Genomic DNA, 20,133 nt, shown 5'->3' on the forward strand with positions numbered 1-20,133 from the left:
TTAAAGCGGAGACATCGCTTTGATTCGTGAGCGAACTATGAAACATTCTGAGTTCGTCAATGGTTTTGCAATTCTTTAATGACTTAATCGCAAATTATCACATTTTCTTTTTTGGAACACAAGTCACAATACGTTCAAGTAATTATTGTATCAAGTATGAGATAACGAGTCGGGACGAGTAACGGGGCAAGTATCAAAACGGGCAAGTATCAGAAAAAAATTGTGATACTTGATATTTGACCCTTACTTGCAAGTAATAGAATTAACCTACTTCTTACTTGACTTGACTATAACAAGTATTTGAATTTTCAAGACGAATACGAGCCAAGTAGCGGGTACAAGGTGAATAACAAGTATTTATGCCCAGCCCTATATAGTATACTTCTTTCTTTTCTTTTGCATCTATCTTACTGGATTTGAACCAAACTTGGACCATAATTGAAAATAACTGGACGCCAATAGTAGAATCTACACAAGGGATTTCTGAGTAGTATTCATACATCATTGTTTATGAATGAATCTGCCACTGACGTGGCACAGAGACTCCGTCCTTGGTAGTGAATGAGAACCTCTCCGGAATATCAATGCTTTCCTCCTCAAAACGATCATTATGAAAAGATATATTTGCTACGTCGACAATCTCAATCCAAACGGAAAACGTGTACTTGTCTGTATGCGTTCATCTTTAACGAATTAATCGGAGATGACGATCCACGTTGTGGCTCTGGTTTGGAAGAAACGGTCTCCAAGTTGAGGTAGCTAACTTCCCGAACATCGCCATTGTTGGCTCTTACTTATTCAGTATCGTCAATTAATAAAATCTTTGGTCACTTTGAAACACCTTAAGTAATCAACATCATCATTGGATCAATAGATTTTTGTGAAGTTTTTGATAAAATAACAATGTCAAAATCAAAACTAAAACTGTACAACACAACACAAGGAAGAAAGTAACTATAAAGTACCAAAAAATATTCATTAAATCATTCAAAGACATTGTCTTCAGAAACAAATAGGTTATAGAACAGAACACAAGTATCTCGAGACAATATCTTCTTCATAAAAAGTTTCAGAAACGTAAACAAGTTAAATAGACACGAACGATTAAACAATAATCAACCCAAGTAAATTAGAAACAATGCGTATTAAGGTATACATTGGTCTTTAAACCCACAAAAACGAAGAAAAAAAGAAGAAGAAGAGGTGTGTGCAAGAAATCACTTGCTTATTTTCTTCTACCTTACTGGATTTGAACCAAACTTGGAACATAATTGAAAATAACTGGCCAGCAATCCGGGCCACAGTATTCTCCACTCAAATCGGCTTCTGATATAGAAAGGGTTTCCGTGTAATATTCACGGTCCTCTCCAATAGTGTATACGTATACCAAGTACCTCTCCGATAGGTCCTCGGTGGTGGTAATTATACTACGTATATTAGAACACAAGGACACTTTCTTCTCCGCATCGATTAATAGAGTCGTGAAAATATCAGCAAAATTAGGGCCACTAGGATAATCCACTGTAAAGGATTTGCTCCACAACAACTCGGATTCAGCATCAATTTTATTAGTTACCCACATTTCAATCGCTGATGTATTATAGCTCCAATTTAACACTGAAAGTTGTTCTTCTCTACCAACTGATAGAGTCACACGACCATGATTCTGAAATAGCGGAAGACATAGACGTTTAAATTTTTCTGCTGTAAAATCAAAACTGAGTAAGAGTTTACACCCTTCTTTTTCATCATCAGCAAGCCAGTAAGTATTTCCTTTCAAAGACGACACACTAGTATAGCCATATAGCATGGGGCTATAGAGGACGTCATCAATAACCCTCCATGAATCAGAGCTAAATTCATATATTTCACACCTTAAAACCTAGTTTGACATGGCAAAAATTCCACCACCTCAAGATTTTGTAGCTACGGCAAGATTTGTTGTTCTGGATATATCCTAGAGCAAACCTGGAGCGGTCTGTCCCGTAATAATCATAACAGGAGCCGTCTATCTTGTAATCAACTTTGAGTTTGATCCGCCTGGTTTCCCCCAAACACGGATTCCAAACCACAAGTCGATTTCTCTTGGTTTTGCATAACAACAAACCATCACAGTGAAAAACTTGGACAATATCGACTTGTTTTGAATTAGAATGGGAAGCCTTTAGGCCAAGTGCACCTTTAGACTCTATAGATGGAGGAGCAACGTTGAGATTGACGCTCATTCGACAAACCCTATACTCATTCAACATGAGAACCATAGAGTCCTTTGTAGCAGCTATACGAAAGTGCTTCTCAGTGAATCTTTGGTCTTTTAATAGAGCGTTCCATCGTCTACAAGTTGATCGTAGTCGTATCAAAGATGTGGCTGGAACCCTTGCGAGTATTTCCTCTACCAAATCCAAAGGAAGATCAGACTTCATCATTGTATCTCTATTTGTGATCTGATCTCCCAACGACGAAGAAAGCGACTCGGCCGTAGGGTTTTTTTTCTTTTTCAAACACGTTTGTCTTAATATATCGGAGGTTTTAGGCCCAAGCCCATAACCCTTGCTGCACATTTAGACTCCTCGCTGCAGAGAACTTTAGCATTGGCTCTGATGGTGTTTGCATTAACACTTAAACAGATTTTTTTTTAATCTGTTATAATTATTAAGTTTGACACTCATCAAAATCCATTCTTGTTCCCCACTGTTAATTTGGGTAGACAATGACCAGTTTGCGAAAGAGAAAAAGATAGTTGCCTCTTTCGCAAGGTACAAAACAGAGGAAATATGCCCTAATTTCATCATCGTTTATATGGTCGCAACTCGCAAGGGAGAACCATGTTGGAATTTCAACACCTTCCTCTTCAAGACGATCCGCATAAGGAGTAATCAAACTATTGTCCTCAACCTTTAAAATAGTCAAAATTTATGAAAAAACGTTATATACTTCAGCTTCAAGCTTATTTTTAATTTGTCTCGAATGTAACAAAAACAGTTTTAGAGTAACTAAATTTACAAAACAGTTGTTTTTTTTAGCTAATAAACTTGAATGTAATGCAAAGAAGAAATGAATCATAAAACGACTTAATGCAATAGTTGTGCCATTGAACCGTACGTGCGCTCGCTCTGGTTTGGAAGAAACGGTATCGAAGTCAAGGTGGATAACATCATTGGAGAGACGTGAAGAGCATTCCCTGACATCGCCATTGTTGGACAATAACAGATTCAGTATGGACAATTCTAAAAATTTCGTCACTTTTGTAATCAAAGCTCCTAATGTAAAACATCATCATCGGATCAAATATATGTAAAAAAAAATCTTTGATTAAAAACAAGCTAACGCAAAGAAGGAAGGAATCATAAAGTACCAAAAAGTATTTATTAAATTATTCAAACGACATTGTCTTCAAAAACAAAAACAAAAAACTAAGAAAAGAGAGAGGACACCTTACACGATTTGAACCAAACTTGGAACATAATTGAAAATAAATGGACTCCTATTTCTTAAACTTGTTTTGTTTGTAGATTCTACATAAGGGATTTCTCTGTAATATCCATTGTCCTCTCCGATAGTCCATACCATGTTCTTGCTGGTCTCATCATCACTAATATTACAACACAAGGCAACTTTCTTCTCCTCGTCAATTAATAGACTCGAGAAAACTCGAAAGTAATTACGGCAAGTGTCTACGTTCACTGCAAAGGATTTGCTCCATAACAATGTAGCTTCAGTATCAATGTTATTGGTTATCCATATCTCCATCTTTGATGTAGTACGGCTCCAATTTAATACTGAGAGTTGTTCTTCTCTAACCACTGATAGAACCATGTTATCAACATCTTGGAAATTCGGAAGACACAGAAATTTAAACCTCTCTGTTGTAAAATCAAACATAAGTAAAAATCTAGAGTTTTCGTTAACATCAAATGCGAACAAGTAAGTATTTCCCTTCAAAGACACGCCATGTCCTATAATTATGCAGCAGTTGTGATCGTCGTCATCAATAACTCTCCATGAGTCAGAGCTAAACTCATATATTTCAAACCGTGGTTCATCATAACTACTAAACCGCCTCAAGAGTTTGTAGCTACGACAAGATTTGTTGTTTTGGATATATCCTAGAGTAAACCAAGAGTTACTCTCGTAAATAGTTTTGCGGTGGATCCACCTGGTTTCTCCCAAACACGGATTCCAAACCACGAGTCTATTGTCTTTGGTTTTGCATAACAACAAACCATCACAGTGGAAAACTCGAACTATATCCATTTTTTCTGAATTAAAATGGGAATCCTTTAGGCCAAGTGCATCTTTAAACTCTATAGATGGAGGAGCAACGCTGAGATCGACGATCATTGGAAAAAACATATACTCTTTCAACATGAGAACCATAGACTCCTTTGCAGCTTTACGAAAGTGTTTCTCGGTAAATCTTTTGAATAAAGCGTTCCATCGTTTACAAGTAGATCGTAACCGTTTCAAAGATGTTGCTGGAACCTAGAAAGTATTTCCTCTACCAAATCCAAAGGAAGATCGGACATCATAATCTCCCAAGGAAAAAGAGAGCAACTCGCACTCGGTCTCTCAAACTAGAAAGTAGAGTTTATTTTTTTCTGGCCAATTTAATTATGAAAAAATATTAAAAAAAAAGTCACATATGTATCAAGAATTGAATTTTAGACTAGTAATGGATCATATTATTGGGCTTTGTACAGTTTGCTCTAATAAATATATAATCAATCTGATGGATACAGATTTTACAAAAAAATGCCCAATTCTATATCCTTGAAACCTATTCCTCATTTGACATTCCGGCATGGTTCTCGGTTTTTGAAACTAGTCAATATAAAATTTATGCAGAGCTAGCCTTAGCTAACGTTCCCTCAGGCGAATCTGACTCGTAAACACCAGTACACTTGCTCAAGTTGGCTAACTTAAACGGTCCAAGTTTTGAGCCCATGCTTGAGGACCAAGTCTCACCTAGGTATACCAAACATTAAGTGTGACATCTCCCCGTTTAAGCCAAGAATGAGAAATTGAAAAGTATCATTTAGCACCATTTGCGGTTGAGTGAGAGAGAAGCGAGATCCACAAAAGAGAAAGAAAAACTAATTGATCAATTTGTTAAACTATTCGGACAATAGTGTTTCCAAAAACAATAACGAAGAGAAAAGAAAAGAAAAAACAGAGGATTAGTTTCATTCTTTCATCTACCTTGGATTTGAACCAAACTTGGAACATAATTCAAAATAGTTGGACAAAACCACTCCAGTTTGTTAGTAGATTCTTCAAAAGAAGGGATTTATGTGTAATATGCATTGTCCTCTCCAATAATGTATACCTTTTTGCTGGTTTCCCCAAATTTTTCATCATAACACACAGCCACTTTCTTTTCCTCGTCGATTAGATAACTCATTGAAAACGGACCATAATCACTGGGAATGGGTATATCCACAGTAAAAGATTTGCTCCACTTCAACAAAGCTTCAATATCAGTATCAACTTTATTGGTCACCCATATATCCATTATATTTAATGGACTCTCCCTTTGACATAACAGTGAGAGTTGTTTTCCTCCCAAAACTGATAGAACCTTCTTCTTACGAACATTCTGAAATGGCGGAAGACACAAACGTGTAAATCTCTCTGCTGTAAAATCAAAATTGACTAAGAACTGATAGTAGTTTACTTTATCCAAAGCACGCCAGTAAGTATTTCCCTTCAAAGAAACGCCAATACTTGATAGTATGAAGCAATCCAAAGCGACAACATCAAGAACTCTCCATGAATCAGAGCTAAAATCATATATTTCAAACTCATCAACTTGACCGTATGGTATATTGTCCCTACACTTCAAGATTTTGTAGATATGGCCAGATTTGTTTTTCTCGTATCCTAGAGCAAGCCTAGAGTACTTTTTTTCGGTTTGGATCCACCTTGTTTCTCCCAAACACGGGTTCCAAACCACGAGTCTGTAGTCCATGGTTCTGCATAGCAATAAACCGTCGCAGTGAAAAACTTCATGTATATAGACCTCTTCTGAATTAGAAGGATAATTACTTAGGGCAAGTGCACCCTTAAACTCTATATGTGGAGGAGAAACGTTGAGATTGACGTTCATTGGACAAACCCTATACTCCTTCAACATGAGAACAAAAGACTCCTTTGGTGCTTTACGAAATTGCTTTTCGGCGAATTTTGGGTGTTTAAATAAAGTGTTCCATAGTTTGCAAGTAGATCGTAATCGTATCAAAGATGTCGCCGGAACCCTAGAGAGTATTTCCTCTACCAAATCCGGTGGAAGATAAGACATCATTGTGACAAAGAAAGCGACTCAGGGATGTGTAAGTAGAAATTAGAAATTAGGGTTTTCTTTTTTATTTCACGTTTGCCCCTGAACTAATCTTGTCTTATAGACTTAGTAATCTAGTGAAATTATATTTACTAATTTTTCCTTTTCAATTTACATAAAAAGGAAGGGGGAAGTGCCTTTAGTCAAGTGGTTAAGTCCAATTGACTCCGCCTTCCCCACCGGAGTTCGACTCCACTCAGTCGCGTTACCCCGCGTAGTAGGGATTGGCTATGGATCGGGCTTTGTCGATCCAAAGATAATGTCAAAAAAAAATTTACATAAAAAGGAAGAAAAAGGAAGAAGCATATATATTGTATTGATTTGATTCTTGGAGGAGCTCAAGAAGACAAGAATCATGGAGATTCACAAGGTATCTCTCATATCTAGCCTCTCTTTATCTTTGATTATAAATTTATAATTATCACCCAGTTTGTTGGTGAGCTTCCATGTCAAAACAGAAAAGTTGAGTATATATAATAAAAGCCAAGTACCATGGACTTTTTGTTTTTGTTTCCTCATAGCTTGCTTACGAGGAAATTTAGTTTCAGTTTCTTCAAAAGCTTATGATATTACCATGTGGATTCTGGGGAATGCAGAGAGTAAAAGGAGTGGCCGTATAAACCTTCTTTTATACCTATTTTTTCACAATGATCCAATTTCGCAAACCCGGTTAAACCTAACTGGTGTCTATTAGTCCATATGATGCTAGTGAGTTTATTTATCACTTAGATTGTATTTCTTTATCTACATAAGATAAGTGATTTACCCTAAAACGAAAATCTCTAGTTCCACCCACATTTAATGTCAATGATCCTTGAAAATTCATTTCAGGTCAAAGATGAAATGTCCACATACACATAAGTTTATTCCATCACTTTCAATAATACAACTTATCACCTTTACATTTTTTTACAGTACAGTAATAGAAATATGCTTACATCAACATCATACTATCGCTTAATGCCCCAACGAGACAATACACATATTATCTATCATACTCTTAACCACAAAAAGCACAGATTAAACACCCTAACTTACATATAAAAGTTAAGTAGATTACACTTGCGTTATTTTACATCTCAAACTCCTTCCTGACATCAAAAGTATAGAAACTCACCGTTGACAAGATCTACTGCCGGAATTTGGGTTTTGCTGTTGCGGGAGATTCGTCGGAGAGAACTTTAGCAATGGCTCTGATGGTGTTTGGAGTAGTCCGACAACATCCTCCAAACAGAGATGCTCCTGCATCTCTCCATTTACTCACGTACGACACAAAATCCTCCTCTGACTCTCCCTCTGACCTCTGCATTAATACATAAAAAGCCTCCAAAATCAGATTTGTAATTTGTGTTTTATTATCATTTGATATAATCTGATAATCATATAAAGAACACTCACAATCCATTTCTTGTTCAGACCGTCGTAGATTTCCCCACTATTTGGGTACACAACGATCGGTTTGCGGGTCACCTGATAAAAGAAATGACCAGTTGCTTCAGCCGCAAGGCACAAAACAGAGTAAAAGAAAAACAACCTAATTCCACCATTGTTTATAATTACCTGACGCAAGGAGATAATTAAATCATGTATGTATCTTGGTGCAGTACAATTGATTCCAATGGCCACCACTTTCTTGCAAGAATCTGCCACTTTCGCACATTCTACAACCGAATCTCCTCGTGGCACAGTGACTCCGTCCTTCGAAGTAAACGAAAACCATGCCGGAATATTGATGTCTTCCTCCTCAAGAAGATCCGCATAAGCCTATAATACGTGAAAAACGTATACATATTATTAAAAAGATATATTTAAATTATCATATATGTATGGGTAGTCTAGACTACACTTATATCATGTACCAACTACAAGGGAACCACCAAAATGCAACCATTGGACTAAAACTACTTAATAGTTAGTTAAAAATTTGACCACTAGAATCCATGGAATTGTCACTTTATTGGTTTAGTTAAAAAGAAAAAAATAGATACCTCTGCTTCGAGTTTATTTGGAATAGTCTCGAATGCGATGAAATCGGCTCCAGAGTTTGCTAAGATTTGAACTCTTCTTCTATGGAAGTCCTTTAATGTCTCCTTACTCACAGAATCTCCATATATCCCACTGCAGGACAATCACGAGGGATGAAATTATATTTCTTTAACAGACCAAAACATTACATTTCCAATTTTGAACCCAAATGTAACAAAACGACTAGGAATTATCAAAGAACCTGTATTCGGAGCCGTCAGCGAGATAAGCTCCATAGCTACCAACGGAAGCTGCAACAAGAATAGGTCGCCGGGAAGCTTTTCCGGCGTAGGCGAAATCCCATGAACCCTTGGTGCATCTGTTGTAGAATATCTCACGTGCTTCGTACGTGATTTCAACGCTCCTCCTAAGTAAATTTTCCGCTTCTTCCACCGATAAACCTTTTGCTACGAATCCTTGGATCGTCGCCTGTGTAATAATTTAATTTGTTTAAGCACTTTGATGCATTTTGAAACTAATTTTTTTTTTTTTACCACACAATTACTTCAGGCAACCAAACCAATCAAACTCTTTAGTTAATAGGCCAAATTACCTGGTAAGATGCTGTAATGATGATATTTGCTCCAGATTCAAGGTAATCCAAGTGCACCTATTAAAAGAAAAAACAAATTATATGTTACAAACATATTTCTTATATGTTATTAATTATATATTTCTGATGCAGTTTTTACTACTAATTAGCTGGAAAAGGTAAAAAAATCGATGGGAACAATGAAAAAGAAAAGTAGAAAAAAAAAACTTTTATTTCTAAGAAAAGTAACTAGTCAAACTAAAAATAAAGAAAAAGAAATACATATCTACTAAATTTCTTTAAAATATTTATAATTTGTATGGTTCCTTTTTTCTTATGTTTTCTTTGAATTCTGCTATTATTGTACTCTACACGTCAGGCCATTGTGAATCAAACTAAAAAACTGGAGTGACAATCTTGTAAACGTCGTGTGGTATGACGTACACGTTAGCGGCGCAGCGTTACTAAGTTACAACGTGGCATATTATTGTTTCTTATCTACATTTCTCCACTTAAATAAACGGAACGACTAGCTCTGTTTAAAAATATTACTCTTTGTTTACATATGAGTTTCATCCAAAACATAGAACGTAATTAAAAAAAAAAGGAAAAAAAAAATACTCGTTGCAAAGAAATAAAACCATGTTTGTAAAGTTAATAGAATCAAGAATCTAACTAAAATATGTTTGGACAAATACGTTATTTTGATTCTATTTAATCTGTTCTCTAGATCGTGTACTTTTTTCGATAAATATTTCTACATAGATTATATATATGTGACCTTTGTAACAAGATGAGGAGAAGTAATGAGGCACTTAGCACTCCAAAGTGGATCATTGATATCAGCCCCGTGGCGTTGTAGCTCCGTCGCAAACCCTCCGTCTACCACCGCATAACCGCCACAGTTCTCCAAAAAATCCGTCATCAACGACGACGTTTCCTCTTTCACGAAAGATCCCATATTGATTTGACTATAAACAAAGTGTGTACGTCTCTATTACCGAGACAAGTACTATATAGAAGAATATGAGATGTTATCTTTGATCGTGAGATTCATATGGTTCTTGTTCCACGATATTAGTAAAGCTTTTATATATAGGCCGAGATACGGGAAATGTGGAAATGACATATATATCCCTTATGGTATGTTGGTAAATATAGTTGTGGATCGACCAATATGTTATGTACCGACCTATAAGCTTTGTAATGAGGAAAACGAGCGAATTATCTTGAAGAGAAATTATAATAGTACTAACCAAAAGTAGATAATTATATTGTGTTAACAAAAAGTAAGTGGATATTTAATGAGTAAACTTTGGATCAGACAGCAACGTTACATGTGACTCCTTTGCCTGCCGTGTGGGAATCACCAATCAAACTATCTGCCACGTTATAGGTTGTTTATACACTCTATACACCTCAATATTTTGTCTCTTAAATTAACTTATTTCTCTGTTAAAATACTTGGTATCTTATTTATTAGGTTTCTTGAATGCGTTGTTTTTACAATATTTTATCTTTTTAATTAGTCATCTAATTATGTGGATTTGTTTTTCCATAGTGGAATGAGTGAACTTCTTTTTCAACCCTGTGATCCGGATATATCCGACTAATTCTAGAGTGAACAAAACGGCCAAAACATCTTGTCCACCAAATTTTCATTTGGACTTTCGACCTAATTCCAATTGACCACGTGCATTTATTTTTGTTTTCAGATTCAGAAAAGAGTATGAATATAAGTCATGCTTCTTAAGTTACAAGCCTCAAATCACAATATTCTAGTTGTGTGGTATTGAGACTAAAAAATAAATATACGCCAAATAATTTTTTAGTAACATGTTTATTGCATTCAATCTATCATCTTCCATTCTATCTAATGTAATTGGTTGGATTTGTAGATGAAAGATGCATCTTCTCCTGATAAATGAGGAACATGAAATGTAGGGAAGAGTTCAGACGAAAAACTAGTTTGCACTATTGAAGCTAAAGAGAACGTCCTTAGCAAGATATGAAAAACGCGATACCAAAAAAAAGATATGAAAAATGCATCTGCTCAGAAGAACCGCGAAGAAAGGTCGAACAAACCAACCCAAAAGTTCCAAGAAATGCAATGGTCTACAGTTAAGGGACGTGGAAACCGCGCGTGGTCGAGGAAGCAGAGGTGGACGAAGGTTCACCAACTAGTGACATCTACTGAGATATCTCCTCTCTTGATACTCCCTTTCTCTGACTTATGATCGTCTTTAAAAACAGGATTAAGTGTAACCTTAACCTTAACCTTAACCTGAAAATTTGCACTTTCTATGTATATTGGAAACATAGAGGACTTAACTTAACACAGTCGTTTCAAAAAATTGTTATATGATATTCCTATGTATATTGGACCAAACGCCAATATTCATATTCACAGTGACAGAAATAACAATAATGTGTATATATATTAATAATGAAAACCTTTTTTTATCTTGACATATTAAGAAGAAGAAAAAAGAAAACAGAGCATTGCTCCAAAATTCAATGTGAAGGTAAGTAAGTAAATAAAGGTAAAAGGAGAGAGGGGGGTAAATTTAGGGACCACGACCAGAGACAAAGCAGAAACAGGCAGGTCTCTGATCTTCCGGGATCATTCCACCACCTTTGGAGGTGTCGACAGCTTCAAGCAACCTCACAACTTCCTCCATCTCCGGTCGTTTCTCTGGATTAGCTTCCCAACATCTCTTCATTATGGTCGCCAATGATGTTGGACAACATCTTGGAATATCCGGTCTCAAATTCTATTCAAGAAAAGACAACAGTCTCAGATTCTCATCATACAGAAAAAAAAAAAAAGCCCGGATACATCAAACCGAAATCGAACCAAATTTGGATTCAGTTTTCGACTAAACTGATAAAACTAAAAACAGTTAAAAACTGAACTAAACCAGATTAACTAACCCTATGAAATTCCAAATGCCAAGAGAGACAAACTTAACTTACACAATTTTCCAAATTTCATAACATTGAAAGATTGAGAATTCGGTTTATATTAAAGTTCCACTGACCTGACGAACAACAGCAGAAGAAACATCAGCAAAGCTGAGATCAGGATAAGGCATATCACAACAATAAATCTCCCATAAGCATATCCCAAAGCTGTAAACATCGCATCTTCTGTTGTATGGCTTACCATCAAGAACCTACTCAGATTACTTTAAATCAAATTTTGAAACCAAACAAAAAAACCGCATTTTGTCTTTAATGTGATCTCTGTTTTTGTGTACCTCTGGAGCCATGTATCCAAGAGTTCCAGTTTCTCCAGTCATATCTTTTGGATTCTGAGCTTCAACTCTAGCTACTCCAAAATCAGCAATCTTTAGATTCCTCTGATAATCCAAAAGCATATTCTCTGTTTTCACATCGCGATGAACAATCCTCTCCGAATGCAAATAACTTAGCCTGTACAAAATACTCTCATCATCATGATTGTAATCACAAGTTTCTTTCTTGGAGATAAAGAATTGAGTTTTTAATACCCTCTAGAAAGATCGAGAGCGAGTTGAACCACGACTTTAAAAGCGAGTTTCTTTCGCCTGTTACGGAACAAATACTGCTTAAGAGTTCCTCCAGGAATATACTCCACAACAACACAACAAGCTCGCTGAGGCAACGAGTTCTCCGTCTCAGCTGATGAAGGTATTTTCAAATTCGTTGTTCCCATTGATGCTCCCACAAACTGTTGTTACCCATAAAGACTCATTACATACATACACACAAAAGAGAGATCACTAAAGATGTTATTATTATTACCCTTGTGACATTAGGATGGTCAAGTTTGTGCCAAACCGCAACTTCTTGACGAAATGAAGCACGTAGAGCAGAAGTCTCAGCCGTTGTCGCGTAACCATCTTCTCCCCAATCAAGCACTTTCACTGCCATTAACACAAAACCAACACTAAGCATAAAACATTTCACAATCAGAAAGTTTCAATATTTATGTATTTCTCACCAGCAACATCTTGACCATCATAGATGCCTTTGTAGACAATACCATAAGCACCACGAGCAATGACATTCCTCATCTCCAATTTAGCCAATTCAATTTCCCATTCCTCCTTAGGCTTAGGGTGTTTCTCAATGCTTCTTGACCAAACCCTACTCAGATGTTTCTCTAGCTGGATGTCCAAATTCTTCAAATCAATCTTATCAGCTCGAAAAATCATGTCTTTCTTGCTGTTGTTTCCAACAGCTCCTCTGTTTCTGAGGTTGTTTTCCGGTGAAGCTTTTGTCTCGTTTCTTGTTTCCATCTCTTTTTTTTTCTTGTAAAACAATAATCTCAGAGACACACAAAACTCAAATAACCCTAAATTTAATCAGACTTTTAATCAAGCAATCACCAAACACAACCAAGAACTAATCAAAATTTTCATCATTATCAAATTTGTTTTTTTTAGAGAATTTATCAAATATATTAAACAACTGACTAAATAAAAAATTGGTGCAGAGAACCTGATTTTTTTCTTTCTTTGTAAGAATTTGTTTAAACTATTACACCAACCCCAAGTACCTGCACACGTTCTTCTGACATTCCAGATTCTATTACGACATGAATATTAAAATCAAAATAAAAACTAAATTTTCAAAATAGCATTAGAAATAAGAGAAAATTGAATTCCAAAAATACGAAAAGCCAATAATTCAACAAGAAAAATTCTTTATAAAAAGTAAACCCTAAGACACCGACTCGTCGACCACTATTATCATTGACCCAGATAAATTATAAAACACAAAAACACTAATATTTTTTTTCTATATTATCGTATATAAGATATACTAAAATTCAGAAATCAACAAGACCATGAAAAAAAAAAAAAAAAAAGCCAGAAAAAAAAATATACTGAAAATTTGGAAGAAGTTTTTTCATCAAAGAGAAGAGATTTGAAAGGATTTAGATGACTCCTTCTCCGAAAAAACACCCTCAGAATAAAAAAAACAGAGGATCAAGGAGAGATCTGAGAAAAAAAGAATCTAAAGAGAGCGAAGAAAAATGAGTTTAGGAAACGAAGAAGGAGAGGCTGAGAGTGAAAGACGGAAGAAAAAAAATAATGGCTTAATTTGAGTCAGGCTGGTTTTAAGGAGACGTATTTGCTATTTGTTTCTCTACTCAGAGAAAAATATTCACCTATTTTGGCAAAAATATACACAATGAATGTACCAATAGATTTGTTTTTTTCTTTTTTATAATGACAATTTGTTTAAGCCGTTGAAATTTTATTGATTTATTTTGAGTCCAAATAAGTTTGTTAGTGGAATGGTAATAGATGTTATAAAAAAAATGATGGTAAAAAAAATTTCTTTCTTTTTTAGAAGATATTTTATTTTAATGGGTGCAAGAATATCCAGTGCCGGTAAATTTAGATGTTCCAAGCAAAACTTAAAACTCATTAAAAAGTTTTTTTTTTAATTAGATTTTTATCATTAAAAAAAATGTTGTAGTTGACTCTAAAAGCCCACAATATGTTTAAAAAGTCCTACAAAAATTATTGTATATAAAAAAACATAACAAATTTTTAGATAAAAAGTCCGCAAATTTTGATGCCCAAATCGATGGCTTTAGTGGTTTGTTTTCTGGGCCGGGCCTAAGAATATCATACCTTTGTTTTTGGGAATGTTTGAACTAAAAATTTGAACGGTTCTATGGTTTAAGCGCTTTGCACTACAATAAATAAATAATGAAAAAATTGATTTATGATATTTGAAAGTCATACAACATTAACAACTATTTTCTTTTATAATTCTAATTATTGCATTTTGTATTGTGGTTTTATAAACAGTTTGTAAGCTCCAAGTTTACAGTCCTCGTATTTTTCTATAAAGATTAAAGATCTTTTCATGTTCTACATTTTTGTAAAAATAAATAAATTTTAAGCTGTATTTTAGTTTATATTCATTGTTTTTTTTTTTGTTCAAGTACTCTCTAAATTTTACATCTATTTCTTGGAGTAGTAGTTATTACAGCCGTAAATTTTAAAGTGGATGTTGACATCCTCAATTATTAACAACATCTTCTAAATTTAGCTAGGCATGTGAAATAACTCGCAGAGACGGTAAATATATGAATAGTACTTTAAAAAATCACAAATATAATGTTAGAGTTAGTCCGTTAGGTCCATTTGACTGCGCCTTTCCCATCGGAGTTCGACTTCACTAAGTTGTATTATCCCGCGTAGTAGGGATTAGTTATGGATCGAGCCTTGTTAATCTAAAAAATATTATTAAAAAAAACATTAGCCCGTTAGGCTAAATTACTCATGTCAGATTGTCAGTCAATATACTTTCCCTTACCGAAGAGAATGCTTTCCGAATTTTAGGATTTTTAGATTGGAAAACTGAATTCATGTGTTACAACAAGTAATGCTTGTAATAATGTGGTAATGTTATAAACCAAGTCGCTTTACTTCAATGGTAAATGAGAGAAAAGTTTTGAAGATTTGAGTAGCATTAGTCACCGAAATTCAAATTTTAACATGATTTTCCTTAATCCAAAGATTAGTTTGTAATGTTATATGGTCGAGTATTATTTTCTAAAACAATTAAATTAAAATATTACATCTAATTAAATAGTAATACAAATAAATCATATTTTTTATATATGTTATTTATTTTTAGTTTTTTGTTTTGTTTTGTTCAATTAACACATTATAAATGATATAAGTAATGATTTTTTTGAGTTCTAATTAATTTAGGATGACAAAAAAAAAGATGATATGAATAAAATTACTTAACTATACAAATTTATATATAATCTAATGAATAATGATGCATACTAATATTTTGGTTAGTTATTTTTAAGATTTAAATTTGATAGCGTGTGATTTTGTAGACTACGTCACTACCAGAAATAGCTATAAGTAAAATTCGATTACTTGATTTATTTATAACTATTTGCAAGTGTTTCATATTGTTGTTTTTTCAACTACACCGAAAGTATATATAATTTATTGTCGTTAACGCGTGTCCTTTCGCATGTTGTGTGGTTGTTTATCCTATTATTCCCCACTGATATGTTGCATTTGATATATTTATCCTTACAATCCTATTTAAGTTATTCTTTTTTGATCAAATAGTATTTAATCTAACAAATATATAAAAATGCTCAAAAATCTAATAGTATTTAATCTTTAAAATTTTGAAATGCTAGTGAATCTGTATTTTTATTAAAAATTGCATCATATCTTTTTTTTTTATAAAACGTTTATTTAACCGTAGATAGGTTCATATTTACCTCTTGTATATTAATTTACATAAAAAAAAAATAACGAAAAGAAAGTATAAAGAAGAAGAAGTGAAAGAGACAAATTTGTGGCTCCGACCAACGTTCATGGGCTTCCAAAGCCACAACGTTGGTTCGGCTTAAGATTTTAAGTTTGTTTGTTTCCTTCTTTGGCTGGGATCTTTTGGTTTTTATGCAGAATATCTTCTTCCTATAATCGGAAATCTTTGGTCTATATCTGCATCGGTCCTATGCCAGCTGTCTTTATTGTGGTTGGTGAAGCGGTATATACAGCCATCTCTTAGGTTTCTCCACTTGATTCTCCCTTCAGATCTGGGCGAGATCTGTCTTGGTTTGGAACTCCTTTCACCAGTAAAGTCGATGGTTTCGACATCACCTGGCAAGATTTCTCTTACAGCCTTTTGTACAAATTCGAGGCTTAACGGTTAGGGTCCAATGGAGTTTCATTATTGCACTTCCGAAGTGGACTAATCAGCAAGTGAGACATGAAGATTGAAAGGTTATGCTTAGGTTTTCGGGTTTCGACGTCTTGGATTACTTTCCAATCTCAGAATTCTGACTAATTAGATAGTTGATGCTTTTGCAATTAGATCAGTAGTTTCTCTGTTTGGTTTATTTATATTTTCTAGTAGTTTCAAGTTTGTTTCAAGTTCTTATGTTTTCTCAAGATGGGACTGTTGGCTCCGGGAATCCGTTATACTCGCCGGCTTTGTATACCTCCGTTGTTCGATAAATAAATATTAGTGACAAAAAAAAAAAGAAGAAGTGAAAGAGTACGATACGTACAAGGTTAGGTACCTTCTAAATAATATCCGTTGGTTGTGTTTTGTCGTGAAAAGAAAGAGATAAGGTTTGACATCTTTGTGCGAATTTACAACTTTGTCGCCTCTTTCATTTATTATTATTATGCTTTACAGATAAGATTTCAATTTTAAACACCAAAAACATTCAATGGGTTCCCTTTTGAATTTTTTTATTCGTAATCACGATGATGATTACTAATAATAATATACTTATGTCGGATGTACATGAATTTCCAACTTAATAATCAGTTCCTTCAAAAAGAATTATTGCTTCAAACTATTATAGCTTCATGGTAACGTGAAAAAAAGAAACGCTCTCGAGATATGGTGACGGCGACGCTAGGGTTTTAACCCAACAATGCGATTGATTCTTCCGGTGATACTGTTTAAAGGGGTTGTTATGGTGGTTGGTGTTTCTCTCCGGTGGATTAGTAGCAGGGATGTGGCTTCCCTTCGTGGGTGGTTTGATTCTCAGGGCTTCCCACGGGTCAGATCTGAAGTGCCTTCGGTTCCATCGGATACTGCGGTGGTTGTGATTTTTATATGGTGGGTTGAAGAGGGTACCGTGATTCTCATTCGATATTCAAAATTCCCAATGGGTAGGGTTGGAGAATAAACGTTTATTCTGGGTTCTTATGGTGGATTTGATTGTGGTCAGGCGGTATTGTGTGGTTTATTTGGCTTCTCTCCAGTGGTGGGCTATGAATCGGTGCGTATTGAGGTGGAAAGAACGGCGGCAATGGCTTCAGGATTCCATCGGGTATGAGATGTTTGATCATCTGGTTTTGTTTATTGGTCTCTTTCAGAGATCTTCGGTGAGTTACATGTTTATTTTCTTTCACAATCTCTGGGATCTGGTAAAGAATTTTCCGGTGAATATCTCTTATCAAAACGGGAATTGGTTACGGTTTGGGGAATTTAATTCGGTTGGAAATCGGTCTGATGTTTCTCGGTTAGTCGTTGAGGGCAGTCCAATTGAGACACAAAGAGGAGTGGCAGACTACAAGCTGGTTGCCTATAAAATAGAATCACGGTTTAATGTTTTTACTTATCTCATCAAACCTTCAGAATTTCAAAGCATTGAGAGCCCATTTTTAGGCTTGAGTCTCAGGTTTCGGCTGGTTCTTCTGAGAGTGTTTATATCTTGGGCTTGTTATATTCTGGTTTTTATTGAATTGGGGAGAGTGATGTCTCAAAGCGGTTTGGTTATAAAGGGCTCACATGGTAATAACATAAATAAGACTCTGAAGCTTAAGATTAAAGTCCCATGTTTTGATAACTCAGCTTTGATCGAGGGGTATTCAAAGAGTCTGATTGGGAGATACATGAACCCTGTAATGCAGGACATGACATCTTTGTTACACTCGGTTATGTCGAGAGCTTGTTGTAAGGTTATTTTCTTAGTCAATTTTGCTGGTCTCAAACCTCAGATATTATTTGCATACTATTTCGTCTGCCCTTTTGAAATAACAATGATAAAAGGAATGAGTTATCCTATGTTTTGTTTGTTTGATATCTCGGTGACGGAGATTACGGCAAAGTATTATCGATTGTATTTTTTATCGGAATTTTGGTATTTGATTTGGACACAGATAGTAGATAGCAATTTACGGTCTATGGTGATTTCTAGTGCAATATGGGGAATGACTCCTACATTCACGATGGGGATCTGGTTTGGATTATCAAGGTTGACTCAAGGTTCGGAGAGAGAAACGAAATCTCAATTAACAGCGGTATTGAGTAGATCCCGATCTGATCTTGAGTGTATGGAGTTGAGTTTCGGTAGTTGTAACAAACGGTTTTACTATGGTTTGATTTCCGGTTTTTTTATGGTTGGTTGTGGATAATAGAAGGGTTAAAATATCTAGATTTAATTGTGATTGGGTTTCTTTAAAGAAGAATCAAAGGAATGAAAGCCATAAATCGACGCACTATGGCATGGCAAAGGACTATACGGGTGGACGCAACCCACCAAAACACAAGGCTGATAAATGAAGGTTTTGAGTTGGAATTGTCAAGGACTTGAGAATAAGGCAACTATCGGTTATCTTAGGGATATATGGAAACAACACCGGCCAGACTTTTTATTTCTTTCGGAAACAAAACAACTTTCTTGGTTTATGGAAAAATTTATCGGTCATTTTGGTTACAAAAATTTAAAAACGGTTGATCCTATCGGTTGTAGTGGCGGTTTAGCCCTTTACTATAATAATGATTTTAATGTTTCAATTATTTATGAAAGTAATCGATTAATTGATGTTGAGGCGGTGATAAAAGGAAAAACAATACATCTTACTTTCGTTTATGGTGATCCGGTTCCGAAAAATAGAGATCAAGTTTGGGAACGGTTAACACGGATCGGTTTGAGTAGAGACACACATTGGTTCTTAATAGGAGATTTTAATGAGTTAACCGGAAATCACGAAAAAAAGAGGTGGTAATTTAAGACATGCATCTTCTTTTATCCCTTTTAATTTAATGATTTAAAATTGCGGTCTTTTGGAGTTTCCATATATCGGAGATTGGTTATCATGGCGGGGTTGGCGGGATAAGAAACCAATACGGTGTCGGTTGGATAGAGCTTTAGCAAACGAAGATTGGCATGAATTATTCTGCAATTCTTTCGTTGAATATTTACCAATGGTAGCTTCCGACCATTCACCGGTGGTAGCTACGCTCATGGATAAGGTCCCACGTGGGAAAAGAAATTTCAGGTTTGATAAAAGATGGATTGGGAAGGAAGGATTACTGGAGGCAATTTCAAATGGTTGGAATTCTAACTCTGAGTTAGGAGAAGGAAAATTTGTGGAAAAATTGACTACTTGTAGGCGGGCTATTTCGCAGTGGAGGAAAGATTTAACTCCCTATGGGCGGCAAACAATTGAGGAACTAAAATCGGAATTACTTCTGGCACAAAGAGATGATATGGGCGCTTTCACAGATTCCTACGGCTATGGGGATTTTTCCAACGGAATCTAATTTTGCGAATTTGGATCATTTATTTTGGAGAATACCTTCGGAAGTTGATTCATCAGCCTTCCCATGGATTATTTGGTATATTTGGAAAGCAAGGAACAAAAAGATCTTTGAAAATATAGATAAAGACCCAATAGAGGTATTACGATTAGCGGAAAAAGAAGCACAATTATGGCAGTCAGCTCATTTT

At 35.2% G+C, this 20,133-nt stretch overlaps 4 protein-coding genes and 2 pseudogenes across 5 annotated transcripts; 1 reads left to right on the forward strand and 5 right to left on the reverse strand.

The window, feature by feature from the left end:
- Window positions 1–929: 929 nt before the first annotated feature.
- LOC110229905 lies at window positions 930–2,927 on the reverse strand (annotated as a pseudogene).
- A 530-nt stretch (window positions 2,928–3,457) lies between these two features.
- Window positions 3,458–4,529, reverse strand: LOC110229908 (annotated as a pseudogene).
- A 133-nt stretch (window positions 4,530–4,662) lies between these two features.
- Window positions 4,663–6,338, reverse strand: LOC9321587 (putative F-box/kelch-repeat protein At3g22730). Its single transcript, XM_021031050.1, is given in 1 exon segment — window positions 4,663–6,338. A coding segment is annotated over 1 exon segment (1,110 nt). The 5' UTR covers window positions 6,302–6,338; the 3' UTR covers window positions 4,663–5,191.
- An 836-nt stretch (window positions 6,339–7,174) lies between these two features.
- LOC9321588 (homocysteine S-methyltransferase 3) lies at window positions 7,175–10,141 on the reverse strand. Its single transcript, XM_002885476.2, has 7 exons — window positions 9,676–10,141; window positions 8,916–8,972; window positions 8,565–8,791; window positions 8,326–8,455; window positions 7,898–8,101; window positions 7,736–7,807; window positions 7,175–7,640 (listed from the first exon to the last, which is right to left on the reverse strand). The coding sequence occupies exons 1-7, from the start codon at window positions 9,853–9,855 to the stop codon at window positions 7,467–7,469; spliced, it is 1,044 nt and encodes a 347-aa protein (XP_002885522.1). The 5' UTR covers window positions 9,856–10,141; the 3' UTR covers window positions 7,175–7,466.
- Window positions 10,142–11,256: 1,115 nt separating this feature from the next.
- Window positions 11,257–14,202, reverse strand: LOC9321589 (serine/threonine-protein kinase HT1). The gene is made up of 6 exons (XM_002885477.2): window positions 12,880–14,202; window positions 12,681–12,802; window positions 12,407–12,606; window positions 12,155–12,329; window positions 11,936–12,070; window positions 11,257–11,668 (listed from the first exon to the last, which is right to left on the reverse strand). The coding sequence occupies exons 1-6, from the start codon at window positions 13,175–13,177 to the stop codon at window positions 11,462–11,464; spliced, it is 1,137 nt and encodes a 378-aa protein (XP_002885523.1). The 5' UTR covers window positions 13,178–14,202; the 3' UTR covers window positions 11,257–11,461.
- A 2,855-nt stretch (window positions 14,203–17,057) lies between these two features.
- On the forward strand, window positions 17,058–19,199 carry LOC110229904. 2 transcript variants are annotated; one of them, XM_021031044.1, is made up of 3 exons: window positions 17,058–17,513; window positions 17,626–17,727; window positions 18,560–19,199. In XM_021031044.1, exons 1-3 carry the CDS (start codon window positions 17,326–17,328, stop codon window positions 18,561–18,563), a joined length of 294 nt encoding a protein of 97 aa, XP_020886703.1. In that variant the 5' UTR covers window positions 17,058–17,325; the 3' UTR covers window positions 18,564–19,199. The 2 variants fall into 2 exon arrangements, with proteins under 2 accessions (XP_020886703.1, XP_020886702.1); XM_021031043.1 differs by having other exon boundaries at window positions 17,062–17,513; window positions 17,626–19,199.
- The last annotated feature ends 934 nt before the right edge of the window (window positions 19,200–20,133 follow it).

The sequence above is a fragment of the Arabidopsis lyrata genome (assembly GCF_000004255.2).
Source record: "Arabidopsis lyrata subsp. lyrata unplaced genomic scaffold ARALYscaffold_3, whole genome shotgun sequence".
Classification (NCBI taxonomy): domain Eukaryota; kingdom Viridiplantae; phylum Streptophyta; class Magnoliopsida; order Brassicales; family Brassicaceae; genus Arabidopsis; species Arabidopsis lyrata.

Bases quoted from the DNA above. Each gene is read 5' to 3' on its own strand.
- LOC9321588 (XM_002885476.2), bottom strand. From the start codon at position 9,855: ATGGGATCTTTCGTGAAAGAGGAAACGTCGTCGTTGATGACGGATTTT. The intron at 8,792-8,915 runs GTAATTTGGCCT...ATTATTACACAG, and splicing joins TCATTACAGCATCTTACCAG to GCGACGATCCAAGGATTCGT. The intron at 8,102-8,325 runs GTATCTATTTTT...CACGTATTATAG, and splicing joins CAAATAAACTCGAAGCAGAG to GCTTATGCGGATCTTCTTGA.
- LOC110229904 (XM_021031043.1), top strand. From the start codon at position 17,326: ATGCGATTGATTCTTCCGGTGATACTGTTTAAAGGGGTTGTTATGGTG. The intron at 17,514-17,625 runs GTGGGTTGAAGA...GATTGTGGTCAG, and splicing joins GTGGTTGTGATTTTTATATG to GCGGTATTGTGTGGTTTATT.
- LOC9321589 (XM_002885477.2), bottom strand. From the start codon at position 13,177: ATGGAAACAAGAAACGAGACAAAAGCTTCACCGGAAAACAACCTCAGA. The intron at 12,607-12,680 runs GTAATAATAATA...GGGTAACAACAG, and splicing joins ACCATCCTAATGTCACAAGG to TTTGTGGGAGCATCAATGGG. The intron at 12,071-12,154 runs GTACACAAAAAC...TAATCTGAGTAG, and splicing joins TTGGATACATGGCTCCAGAG to GTTCTTGATGGTAAGCCATA.